The following is a 14,088-nucleotide window of genomic DNA, read 5'->3' on the forward strand; positions in this document are numbered from 1 at the left end:
GCTAAATTGAGCCTTCCCTTGATACACGCTAGCGGTGCTACATACCTGAATCAGAAACCAGGTTAAAGCCTAATAGATGCCATCGCTTAACAAATAGATGATATTGCCCTAGAGACCCTTCTGCATCTCAGCCAGAGCACAACTAACTAAATACGGTCTCGCTCCTACACACTAAACCTGCCGATCTGCAGAGAAAATACACCAACAAAAAAAATGTCTAAACAAAATCCCAGTCTACTGAAATGTAATGAAAACCCAAGGTTGAGCCGAACAGCGAAACAAATAAACAGCACCTGAAGACTCCCTACAAACATCGCCTGTTTTCTTTCTTTGTCAACACACTCCTAGCACTAAAAGTGCCATTACTTTACATTGTTCCCACATTTACCATTCTGTCTGATTACTTCAACGTTTGTTTTGTATTTTGAGCGTAAAAGCACAAAAATCCATTCAAGTTTTTTTGTTTTCAAGCACACTCCACTTTGTATGTGGAGCATGTTCAAAATTCATACAGTAAAACGGCTTTGTGGCAATTACACCACATGCAAATGACTGACCAGCCATAATGGGGAATTAAACATCAATGGCACTTTTGGCTTTCTATTGGCTCAAATGGAGGCCGCTCTCGCTGCAGGGGCTGATAGTCAGAAAGCGGCCTGACTGGGGCTACAGCAGGTGGTAAAAACTGTTAATGGCTAAAAACAGCAGCTTCATCATTGTCCAGATTGTGTTGATTGTTGCATATCCATGCATAAAATTTGCCCCATTTTTAGCTAAATCTACTTACGCTGCATTTTACACACTATTTTGGGAGGTGCAAGACGGCAGTACAAAGGGAAGATGGGGGAGGGCAGCGCAGCATGCCACAATCGCAGCCTATGCTAATCGGGTTTAATCCGAGACTGAGTTTAACAGAACAATGAAGAAAGGAAGTCGAGAGACAGGTTGAAAGAGAAAGTGATTCATATTTGCATTGCTGATGGTGCCACCTAGCAAAAATCGTTCATGTCACAACATCTATTTCATTTTTCAGCTACTCATCACTGCAGTAGCAAAAACAGATGGGACGGGCTACAAAGTTGCATCTATGATGTAAAACATCCAGGTTCAAGTATCTTGATTGATATTTCCCATAAGCCCCTTGTGTTCTGCTGATGTGCGTCTAGCACCTGTTAAATGATGCTTGATAATGGAGCTACAAGAAATGTGCTTCATGGGTTTTCATATTTCTCACAGGAAGTACCACGGCAAGGGGTGAATCAGTGCTAAAAATATAGTCTCGCGCTTCTATGAGTCATAGGCCCCCTCCAGCACGCATGTTCTCCAGCCAACACAAAAGAAGCGCTGGGAGAAGATGGAGGGAGAACGAGAGACGCAGAAAGAGACAAAGAGGGGAGATAGAGGCCTGGGGTGGGGGGCTTTTATAGGGGTCTTGCGAACTCTTGGATGTCGTCCAAAAAAATGACATCATCTGTTATTGTTACCTCATTAGTCTTTGATTACTGCGGAAATATGGCCAATCATCGATCAAGTGCTAGTGATGTCATACTTGCTCACCGAGAGGGGTCAGATAGTAACAGTCATGCCACTAAGTTCAATTTCAGCACCACAGGCCATTTTTGTAATACGCTTTGAATATTCAAGCATGCTGGAAAAGAGAAATAATGAATAATATCTCATTATTACAGAACATCAAATACGTCTGATCTGCTAAATTATGGAATAGTGTTATTCATCCTAATTCTATAAACAAAACCTTGTCGGGTTTAATGATCTATTAATAAAAAAATGCAACTACTCTGCCTGCAATGAAATCTCACATAAAAGCCTTTTTGTACTCCGAGGTCAGGCTGCTTCATCACAAAACGAAAAAAGGGTGTCTGGGTGAATCTGCACCCTCACCTTTTCCACTACTCCATCTGTATCTAGCATTGAATGCAACGCCCTTGAATCTGTTTGGCGTTGAGCCACAGGCAAAGTGACACTGCCCAGCTCAAAGCGTCTGCTGAGAGTCTAAGCACCAGCCGCAGGTCAGTCAATACAGTTCACAACAGTGTGAACACGTCCTATATGTACAATCAAATCATTGCATAATCATGAATAATTGAACTAATGGGTTGTACACACAATGTCATGATGCTTCTTTCATAACTTTGTGTATTGGTGTACGTGTGTTGTGACAGTGGTGAGGGGGTTACTACCTAACATGTAGGCGGCCATCTGTTCAACTCAGGGCTCTGGCTGCAGCTGTGGGGGGCCTGAATAAACCCCAATCCCCCTCATCTGGTCAACCAGTGAAACAGAGGGGCAACATGACCTGCTTTCAGCTGGCAAGCCAACCAAACAGGTCTAATACCTCACCCAGTATAAATCTGATCTGCGTACTGTAAGTCAAATCTTTAATTTAATTTTTTATTTTCTTTCACAATTTAGAGTATTAATAAAATCAAATAACACAAACATAATTATGGAAATCATGTTACAAATAAAAAACTGTTTTATTTTAGCATCTTCATCGCTAGTACTTCAATGGAACACTTGCAGAAATGTTCTCTTGCCATATTTTCAACCTGCTTCTTGTAATATTAAATCATAAAATGTATATCTTAGTCACATTGGAAAACTGTGTCAGCTGAAGTACTAAACACAATTAAAGACATTGATATCTATTCCTGCAATCCCTTTTAAAAAAATAGATATCACTGCTGTCCTTCTGAAACCTCGTATCTCCATATTTGGTGATTTTATTGTTTGCCATAAATCATTATTATTGGTCACCCCTTTATGTTTGTCACTGGGGTTTGCAAATATCTAACCAATAAAACGATTTAAATAGCGAATAACGGATATTCTGTATAACGTTCACATTAATGCAGACACATGGCAGCAGAAACACGTTTGCATGGCACATAAAATAAAAATATGACCAGATTCAGATTTTAATTGAAATGTTAGTGTTTTTATATAAACATGGTCAACGAGAGAAGCACAAAAATCCATGAAGCGTCTTGGATATAAGTGTGACAGGCTACACCAGTCGGCCAGTCATTGTTACTGACTATTTTATTTGCTCTGGTAAACATGCTGTTTTATCTCCTGCTATTCACTGACAATCCTAATCCATTAAAATTATAAAAATCTAAACGAACACACATAGTCAAACACTCCCGTAACCATAGTGATGCAGCTGAAGGCAAAGGGAGATGCCCACATGTAATGTGCTGAAATAAAGGGTTTTTCTGCAGCATAAATCTAACAGCAGGACATAATAGCTTCCATAAAGCACTCTGTAGCTATGTAAAAACCAGATAGTACTGGACACTGCAGATGGGTTATATAGCAAAAAAAGAGCAAATATGCATTTGCATTCCAGCAGCAAGCACATGCCAGAAATATGCACTCCTATATATCAGCAACACTTACAGTCAAGGTACAGGAAAATACTGCAAACCAGTTAACAACCACAACTGCTATTGGAGTTTTACAGGTTAACAATAAACAATTGAAGGTTAAATAAATAAACAATTCTGTCTAAGGTTTAAATAATACAACAACCAAAGGAATGGCCTGAAGGAGACCGTTGTTAAACATTGCTTGACTTTCAGTTCTACTGAACTCTAGTGTTAATATGGAAAGTATACCAGATCTGCATTCAGGTTGAGCGCAGACGAGGCCCTGACCCCTCCTCGTGACAGTCTGCAGGGCTGTGTGATGCTGTTGCCATGCTAAACCAGGCAGCACTCGCCCAAGCCAGATGTGCTCAGCATGTGTGCCGCACCATCTCCACGGAGACACGGCTGGCAGCAGTTGCTGTGCTGTAATGCAGAAACGCAGCCTCACTCCTTGAGTCGCCTCGGTCCGGAGCGCAACTAAATGAGAAAGACCCTTGCGCACACGTGTCTGTGCACACATGCTAATTTTCCCTCTCTTTCAATGTGCCCGTGGCACTGCCTGTCATCATTGCAGTCAAAGTGAAAATAATGTCGGTTCGCCCTCTCCACACCTCACAAATCTGATTATGTCACTCGATCAGAAGCCTGCACTGGGACTAGAAGCTAGGCGGACACAGGCGCATACACACGCACTAGCAGTCGTAAGGCCATCTGTGTGTATTCTGTAAGGCGTTAGGGTCTTGACACGGCGTAGAGACCATAACCCCAAATGTAGCCTGAGGCGATGCACAAGCAGCTATCTCTTGTAGTTTTGTTTTTAAACATATTTTTAACAGCCGCAGAATGACCAAGTTCCTTAGTGCACCGGCTAAAGCAATACGTGGGTGGATTGCATATTAAACCAGGGCAGGATTATTTCAGTTTCTAATGGGGGTAAATGAGACAAAAAAAGAGTGTCTGAACCGTATGTCCTCCCTGCTCCGATGTGCCAGGCAATATCAATAACAATGATTCATGTTGACACAGTTATCTAGTTAGAGAGACCTCTCATTGGCTGTGTCCAGGTCATATGGAGATGAGGGGCTGGTCACCTGCTGTCATTAACAACACAAATCTTATTCAAGCATGAGAAAAAGTCACTACTGGAGCAAGGCTTCTTCTGGATATTTTCTTAACAACTGAACAAAAAAAACAGTAGTGCTTAAATTAAAGAATATTTACAGTAAAATAAAGAAACATTACAGTCTTTATGTGACGTATGCAAACATCATTTAAATGGTAAAAATAAATAACAGTTTAAAATGACTCAACAACAGTTGTCTTAAACTGATTTTACCATTAGTCTGGTCAGAATGAATTTCTCACGCCGCCCGATTCGCGCCATTCGCATCGCTTGTTCATGTCTTCACTTATTTCAGGTTTGGTGTAAACACAGTATTATACATCATCATGAAGGATAAGTTGATAAGTTACAATTATGTCGATAAAGCACATTGAAAAGCAGAATTTATGAGCTGAAACTAGAAAAAAAATAAAGGTCCTGCATTTGTACACCGGATGTACAAAAAAATAACTTTACAATCCCTAACCCTGTCAAAATAAGCAACTGTGTTCCGATTTACCACCGATTTCCAATCACTCATCAATAACGTGTTGATGTGTCGTGTGTTAAACATTTGCTTCAAAATCCCAGTGCCTGACGAATCAATTATGTAAAGATTATGACATCTGACATATTGACAGGCATCCAAAATTCTTACAATACCACACAGATATGAAAGCGTCTTCACGCTTTCAAAACAAGACCTTCAAGTCTCCCAGCCACTGCAGACATGAAAGTATGAATAGACCCATTAAACTCAAAGTGTTCCGTTCTACAGAAACCTTTGGCCATTCACAAAGTCCCACTGGTACAGCAGATCCAGTCATTAGGCGTAAAATCAAGAGCTCACAGAAAATATCAGACAAGGACTTAGCTCAAATTTGGCCTTGAAAGGCATTATTCAGCACGCATTAAGAGATGGGGGAGATCCTCATTCACATTCTAATAACTCAGGCAGAGAAGCTACAATCAATAGCTGGACCCTCCAGGCAAGGCTGAGGAACCATGCGGCACAGCCACACAGAAAACATATGTATAAAATTGCATTGAGCCTCCCCTGGTTTCCATAGAAACCCTCAACTTGCCTTAGACAGAGGAAAAAAGATGTGTGTAGCTATTATTGTATTGCTTAGTTATGCCGCACAAGCACTGATTGGTTGAAAATGCGTGGAGCTACCACAGCGCTGGTGCCTCAATATTAATGCTTTCCGGAAGTATGATTTGCAAATAATGTTGTGTACATTTTCACCTGTAAATTCTCCCTTCTAAGTACAAGAAAGCTGAAGCCTTTTGGTTCTGAATAAAGGGGACACCAGGCATCAGCAAGCACCTGACTAATGACATGGCCTGACCAAACCCCACCATCTGGACAGGATATTCAGCCCCTCTGGGTTCTTTACCAATCAATCATGCATACAAAATGACATGACGCCTCATTTCATTCATACAGCACATGCACAATGGCAGAAACACCCAAAGAATATAATGAATGAATACACTTGTAGTCTAATCCAAAGTATCGTTTTTCTTTTGATTCCTTAAATTGTTTGTTTAGCCTTTCAAGTGTGTAACTGGGTGAATCTGACACATGCAGTCAGTGTACTTGTTGAGCACACACTTTCTTTTTGCTGCATTAACAAAATAGACCAACTCATCCTCTTTCTCATCCGTTGTATGTTTTCCCCTGCTTTCTCCTCATCCACCATTTTCATTTAAAAAAATCAATTTCCCTCTAATTCTTACTGCCTGTTCTCTCGATCCACATCTATTTCTCCACCTTTCACTTGTTTCACCCTTCCCTCCTGCTTTCTGAATACCGAATGCTTTTCTTTTACTTTGCACTCACAGTATCCGTTTTGGCTTGAACTTGCACACAGACACGAGAGCACTTTTCACGGGCTGCGGGCTAAATGTCTATTCTAATTAAACCCAGAATTAGTCCATCTGTTGAGCAGCGGCCCACTGTTGGACTCCAGTGTCACCGCAGATGTACTAGCAACATTTGAGGATGTTAAACACAAACACACAACAATCTACAGTAAGCTTCATAATTAGCGTCCATCTCTTGCTATGTGCGTAATTATAAATTCTGGCTGCCCCATCTCTCTTCTGCCCTTCACGTGGCAGGTCTAAAATTAAGACACAGCAGAACTATCCTAGTGGGTTCTGTAACGCAAACCTTAAGATTGCCAACACCCTCCAGCTAAACTCTCCACAGGCCGAGTTGAAGAGCCGATCCCACACATAGCATCCATAGCAAGACAGCAAAGAGGTGCAAGACAGCGCAGACAGGGATGGTGTGATGGAGATAGAGAGAGGAACATTGTGGGAGACTACAGCAGGAGCTCAGGGTCTCTGCTGCGTTTCTCTGATAAAAGGTTTCTCAGCTCCATCAGGCACTGGAGAGCAATTCTGCAGCGGAGGGGGGTGGAGATCACCGAAACTACATAGACAATGGCACGTACAGCACCGTAGCACAGACAATACGAGCATCACAAATGAAACGGCTTAATCTCATCTACACATGACTACCACAACAGAAATGAGGATGGGTGCTACTTTATCGGGTCAAACCTTTTAGTCAAAGATTATCACTCTTAAAACTACAAAACCAGCTGTTAATCCCTATCAAATTCAGATTGTGTGATGTATAAGATTATTTAGCACACTGGAGTTAGTTCTGCCTTGAAGCCAAGAGCCTTAGGATACTGGGATAATGCTATGTAGGTTTCAATTAAAACTTAATATAAGGTTTTTGTTTCTTAATGCAAATCCTTAATCCAATTAAACCAAATGTTTTAATCTACAAATCTATGATGAACATGTTTAAACAACCACAAACAAACAATATTGCAGACATTAGGATATTTACTTTGTATTTGACTGTGAAAACTCAATGCAACTTGATGCGTCCAAAACCTCTCACTTAAAGGTAAAGTTCACCCAAAAATGAAAATTCTGTCATCATTTACTCACCCTCAGGTTGTTCCAAACCTGTATAAACGTCTTTATTTTGCTGAACACAAAACAAGATATTTGGAAGAATGTCAGTAACCAAACAGATCTCATCCCCAATTGACTCCCATAGTAGTTATTTTCCCTACTATGGCAGTAAATGGGGGATGAGATTGTTGTGTTTGGTTACTGACAGTCTTCTAAATATCTTGCTTTGTGTTCAACAGAACAAAAACATTTATACAGGTTTGGAACAACCTGAGGGTGAGTAAATGACAGAAGTTTCATTTTGGGGTGAACTATACGTTTACATGTAATTCTGGCTGACGACAGCAGATTCAGCAACCATAATGAACTCAATAAAAGGATAATAATAAAGAATGATAAAAGACTAACAAATATATATTTACATAATTGCTAGTCAACAAGGACCGAAACATTGCCAGTTAATTACAGCCTTAAATGAAAAATCTCTCTAATCTCACATAATAGCCCATCAGTGGAATAGATTCTGTTACTAACCATTCAAACACACATTCCTTTAACATTCCTTCTGCAGGATTATTATTTTGCATATGACGTAAAGACCGCATATTCCTCCACAGATTAATCTGTATGCATTTTACAGTGTTAATAAGGGGAACTGAATGTCATTTACATAAATCATGGGTGGGAAAGAGGGGGTTCGAGGACTGTTGCTGTCTGCTTCTGATCTCTAAGATGGAAAGCATGGCCATTGTAAGAAAAGGCTTGTGGGAAGGGGGCGCAGCCATGACAACCAACCACTGCTATCCGGCACTCACTAAATGAGAGCCAACTGAAGGCTGGAATATGTCTGGGAGACTGCAACCCCCTCAGACAGAAACACACTGACAAATTGTTCACAAAGTCAGCTCAGCAAGACAGTCAACAGCTGACATTTCTAACAGGCTTTTTGCAAAAACACAAAAACATTCTTTGTGGCGATGAAGATGATGTATCCTAAAGCGTCATTTAAATGTTACGGTATGAAATATGTTTAAGTTAAATAATGAGTGCTCTTGTTGGTCAAAGAAAATCAATTGCATAATACAGATAAGGGCCATTTAGACATTTATGGTCAATATAATTATGTAATTTTTTGGAATTGGCCGTATTTTATATTTCACAACAACTACATAGAACAAATGATATAGCATATAAACAAAAAATATATTTGATATTTGAAAGATAATAGAGGATATTTGGACGAATGTTTGTAACCAAACAGTTCTTGGCCACCATTGACCACCATAGTAGGAAAAATGACAACGGTAGTCAAAAGTGCCCCAGAACTGTTTTCCTACATTCTTTAATGTACTTTCTTTTGTGTTCAACAGAACAAAGAAATGTATTATGCAATTTTTTCTTCTATGATAGTCAATGGTGGCCAAGCATTCTTCCAAAATCCAAATATCTTTCTCTGTGTCCATCAGAACAAATACATTTATACAGATTTTTGGGTGAACTGTTCCTTTAAACACATACCTAAAAATAGTAAATTCAAAAATACTGAAAATAATTTTGAAGTGGTCTCTTATAGGGCGGTTTCACATTAGCACATTAGAACTGTACCCGAGTCCACTTAAAAAGGGAGGTCTGGGGTGCGGTTCATGTGAACTCCAGTACGCTTCGCTGTTGATATGAACGCAATCGTACCAAATCGCGGAAATGAACCGCTATTAATGACGTATTCTTTGGTAAAAATGTGTGCTTGTGTGTTTCACTCACTTTTTTGACGAGCGTTACTGGCGCGCACCAAGCTGAGATCTCATTTCTGTTCGCCTTCAGCGTTCTAAAGAGAATTTGCAGTTCATTTACAGACGAAAGTGCCTTTGGAAGCAAAACTAACGGTTCAAAAACATATAAAAGTGACGCGAGCAAGTTATGCATTTTGCCGCCTTCTCCTGCGTCGTCGTTACAAGCGACAGGGTAAACAGCTGCAAGCTGATGACGCAAACGACCCGCGGTTCGGACCCAAAAACTAATAATATGAACGCGGGGGCAGGGGAGCAATTGAACTAGGGTTCAGACCAGGCAATCGAACTAAATGTGAAACCGACCTTAATTTTTTCCATCTTATACGATTCTACCATTGTTTTCCAGGACTATGCATTTGTGTGACCGATGCCATACTATAGGAAGGGAAGTGTTTGAAAATATCCAAGACGCTCAGAAATCACATGCATTATAAGGTCTCGAATTTTGAGCGCTCATATTTTCTGAACTACATCTAGAGAGATGAGTGCAGCAGAGCCGGCCCACACGTGGAAGCAACCCTTATTTGCTAACTCGGATCGAGATGAGCCGTACGTGCACTGCAGCAAAATGAAGGTACTTTGTGCGGTTCTGCCGGTAGCTTTTCACATCCGCCTTGCACCAGTGCCTCTGCAGTAGCGGACACTCACTGGCCCTGAGGTAGCGTGTATATATAGCTTGATTATCTCCATAACCATGCTGGAAGTGCAGAGAAGGCCTGGGGCTCTAACACCGCTCTGCATGGAGCCTGCCCAACACGCCGTCTAGCCCTGACCCGGTGCAGGCTCTGTTTCTGGCTGTGACAGCGCGCGTGATTCAGGTACTTCGCGGCTTCATTAAGGGGCCTCCTATGGGATGCTCTGACTTCATGAGAGAAGGGAAAGAGGGCTGAACAAGTGGAGTAGAGGGAATATGAGCAGACGTGAGTATATGGAACCTACGAGGAAAAAATAAACAGAAACAATATAACAGAGTGCAGAAGCAACTGCACGATCCTCATAAAGCAGGTATTGTTATTGTGTTTCAGAGTGGCCCTTGCCTGAAAAGACCACTTATTGTAGACAGTCCAATCTGTCTTACCCTGTGATCTCCTCTAATCTTCCTCTACCTACTTTCGGCTGACTTTAGCATCAAGGACACAACGTGTGATAGCTGAACCATCACAAAGAAGGCAAAGATACAGGCACATACTTTCGTTTTGATTTGGGTAGGTGAAGGAGGGGGGTAAATTAAACTAGAGCGTCCTTTTTACTGTTTCCCATGGGGGTCCCGCTTTAGCACTGAGAACTTTCTCTCTCATCCCCAAACCCACCCCCCTTCCCAACCATCCCCACCCCTCCCCCAAGCTCCTCTTTCTCTGCGTGAGCCTCTCTCATGACATATGGGCTCTCCTCTGCAGCGGCAGCACTGGGAAGCAGGGTTTATTGTGCAGCGTTTTCTCAGCACCCATGCCAACGGCGGCAGAATGAGCAGGAATACCCTCCGCTAACCGGTCAAAAACGAACCTCTCTTCTAACAACGGGCTACAACAGGATTTTTTTAAAAGGTGGTGCCAGTAGTTTAATTGCTGACAGACTATTCACAAACAGTGTGAGGCTTCTGTTAAACAACAAGCAATGGGTGCATTTGTGTTAAATTACATAATTGGATTATATGATAAAGCTATATTAGAGATTATAAACATCTATGAGGACTGAATATGAATGGCAATCAGATAAAGTGTTCGATAATCTTATTATTTGGTTAACGGAGAGATCTGCACACAATTCTATAGATTTCTTCAATAGAAGACCGCATGAAATGGCTTGATGCGTGTCGCTTGCTGATTTAACGTATTGAAAATGTAGTTTATCAAAAGACACACTGAATGGTTCTTTTTTTTTTAACTAGCCTTTGGTTTACATCACAGCCATGAACCCTGACATGCCTTTTGCTACTGCTAGTCAGAGGCAGGTGGAAGTAGAGGGAGGGACCTTGGCAGCTTTTTATTAGGCAAAAATATGAGTGCAATATGAGTCATCAGGGGAGAGACTGGCAAATTTAAAATGTTATACCTGCGACTTTTAAGACTGAATACGAATGTTATCGTAGCTAGAGGTCATGAGGTCTTCCATGATCGTATTGTATTATATTGTATTGTCATTGTGTTGAATGTCTGTACTAGAAGCTTCCAACACCAAAGAAAATTCCTTGTGTGTGCAAGCACACTTGGCAATAAAGCTCTTCTGATTCTGATTCTGATGATACAATTCCACATTTCAGTTCAACATTCATCAATGTTATGACTATAGAGTGCAGCCCAATTCCCGACAGCCGCAAGCTGACTAGGCTCGGGTCTTCATGTTTCTCAAAAAACAGCAGGTCAATCTATATTCTAACTGTTGGAGTTCATGTGTTGCATAACAGCTGCAGGCACTTGACTTGGATATTATATCTGGCCAGAGACACTACTCTTTCAATGCCATACTAGAAAAAGCCACTGGCCATGGAACGTAGAGCCCTAAAGAATTTCTCCACACTCCAAATCATTCTAAGCAATATGCCAACATTAACAGAAAGTTAACAAAACTCTAATTCATTATAAATCTAGATGAGTATTAATGGGAAAATCATGACAATTTCACTACTGTCTTAATAAAAGGCTATACTCCGTTAAAACAGTTAGTCTTGGGCACAACATGAAGTCTTCTTGCCAATATTTGCTCCTCTCCATACGTGACCGTTTTCATTGAGTGTACTGCATTTGTTTCCTCAGGGCCAAAAAGACACAAAAATCCTGAAAGCACGTTACAATCCACATGCTTTTAAACTAATAATAACAGATGAGATGTGAGATACAGTGTAAACAGGTCATTTATGTAAGAAACGTAGAAACTTCAGCACTATATTTCAGCACCACGACTGCAGAGGGAATCCAGTTACAGAACACATGAACGGATGCAGCAGAACTGTCCCATCATCATCACCAACATCTAAGAGCCGTGAACCGATGTCAAAGATTCAATTCTTGCTCTTGTAAGAGGCAAACACATTCAGCAATGGGACCTGCAACCACATCCCGTTGTCTGACAAATCGGGATTAACGGAATTAGTACGAAGCAAAAGCATAGCCGCAAAGCTAAACTGTCATTTGCGAAGACCAAGTTCGTTTTCTAGAATAAAATACAAACGTTTGCCTCCTTTAAGTGCTTCTTTAAACTCATCAAGATATTCTTGACTTTCAAAAGGTTGAAAAGTAGGCTTGCTGCGAAAAACACGCACAATCGTCCCACCTCTCCACACAATGACATGTTAGCAAAAGCAAACGCACATATCATGCGAAAATATTGAGCAGCGGTGAAAGCACATGTCACCATCCCCGATTTCAAGCACACAAAAGGACAAACCTGTCTGTCCTTTGCCAAGCGTCTTTTCCAGGCGATACGGTCCCACGTAATTCGCATGTTGGGAGCTGTTGTCTTTTCCCGACGATGACATTTTGCGTTATGGGGACGAAGTTGTGCTGCCGATAAATTGCTGCAGTTCGGCAATGAAGTATTTCTTCAGTACCGCAGTTATCTCCCCGCCCAGCTCTTGCTCCAGACGCTGCCTCTCTCTCGATTGAGGATCGGTGGGGCTGCTGCTCTCTCCTCCGCGTCTCCCTCTTTCTCTCTCTGCTGCCGAGAGCCTGGAAAATCTCACAGCAGTGTGTATGTGTGCGTGCGCCTGCGTGCGCATGTGTGCGATGCCTTGCCTGCGCCTGCGCGCATAACACACATTTTCTCATTATAGATGCAAACGAACGCTGAATGTTTTAAGGTTGTTTTTGGATAAACAGCTTCCTAATCCAGAATCGTGAAATTTGTCATTAGATTTGTAATTATACGATCGTTACATTTGTTTTGCGAGCAATACAATTCGAAATAATGTCTTTTAAATATCTATATAAACTGCCATATTGCCATAGATCGTTTGGAAATCACAAACAAAATATTGAAAACTAAATAAAATGGCTCATATTGTTTTTCTCAACAACCTTAGAGACGTTTTTCTTTGAACTCCTCACATGGTGGCACCTGCTCTTTGGGAATCTAGAGTCACTACAACTTTGGCCATGTTTCAATAAATTCCCAGGTAATTTACTTCAGAGCTTCATAAACACTTTGAAGTCAATCTGAACATCTGGCCAGATTGTATCTTATCATCTCATCCTCTCAACCTATCCCCCTTTCAACTTTCTATCTGAGACTGGGTCTGCAAGCTGTGTAAACATATGCAAAATATACAAAGATGAAAAGAGATCAGTAGAACTCTGGATTCATTTTAGCTATTACAAAACATTTCACTTGAAGCTGATTCTATTATTGCTTTAGTGATTGCCCAGTTACTGCAATAAATCTCAGCATTCAGAGGCTCATCGGAGTCGTTGCCAGTACGAAAACACTCTGATATGATTAAACCAGAGGTCAAATGCAGTCGTGACCATCTGTCTTTATGTTTTTTTATCACAGAAGCTGAAGCTATAGTGAAAAGGCAGATGAGACTGATCTTTGAATACCTCTCTTAAAGATAGGCAGACACTTACTACAACGACAAGCGAGAATGACATGTCATTTTGTCTGTGCAGGTTGACCTATAGAGCCCACAACAACAGGGGTTTACAGGCAGAAATGTCCATTAATTAATTACATCCCAAACCCCATTTCATTTAAGCCATTGTCTAGCTGTTGAAGCCTTAACATGACAGTTAAATCAATCACCATTTCCTATTGAGTAGCTCATTGTTGAATGAAAAAAGAAAATCTGTTCTGGGTAAAACATTACATAAACTACTCAAGTTGACTCAAATCATATTCAGGTCCATTTGTTGATGGTGGCTTCTGA

At 41.0% G+C, this 14,088-nt stretch overlaps 1 protein-coding gene across 5 annotated transcripts in view; it reads right to left on the reverse strand.

Moving 5' to 3' along the window:
- brsk2b (BR serine/threonine kinase 2b) overlaps window positions 1–12,915 on the reverse strand; it is a 105,938-nt gene extending 93,023 nt beyond the window's left edge. For 3 of the 5 annotated variants that reach the window (XM_057334502.1, XM_057334495.1, XM_057334486.1), the window contains exon 1: window positions 12,612–12,915. In XM_057334502.1, coding sequence (XP_057190485.1) covers window positions 12,612–12,702 — 91 coding nt within the window. In that variant the 5' untranslated portion in view covers window positions 12,703–12,915. The remainder of the gene's footprint in view (window positions 1–12,611) is intronic. The other 2 variants (XM_057334510.1, XM_057334518.1) reach the window with 1 other exon arrangement.
- Window positions 12,916–14,088: the final 1,173 nt, after the last annotated feature.

The sequence above is a fragment of the Triplophysa rosa genome, linkage group LG1 (assembly GCF_024868665.1).
Source record: "Triplophysa rosa linkage group LG1, Trosa_1v2, whole genome shotgun sequence".
NCBI classification, from domain to species: domain Eukaryota; kingdom Metazoa; phylum Chordata; class Actinopteri; order Cypriniformes; family Nemacheilidae; genus Triplophysa; species Triplophysa rosa.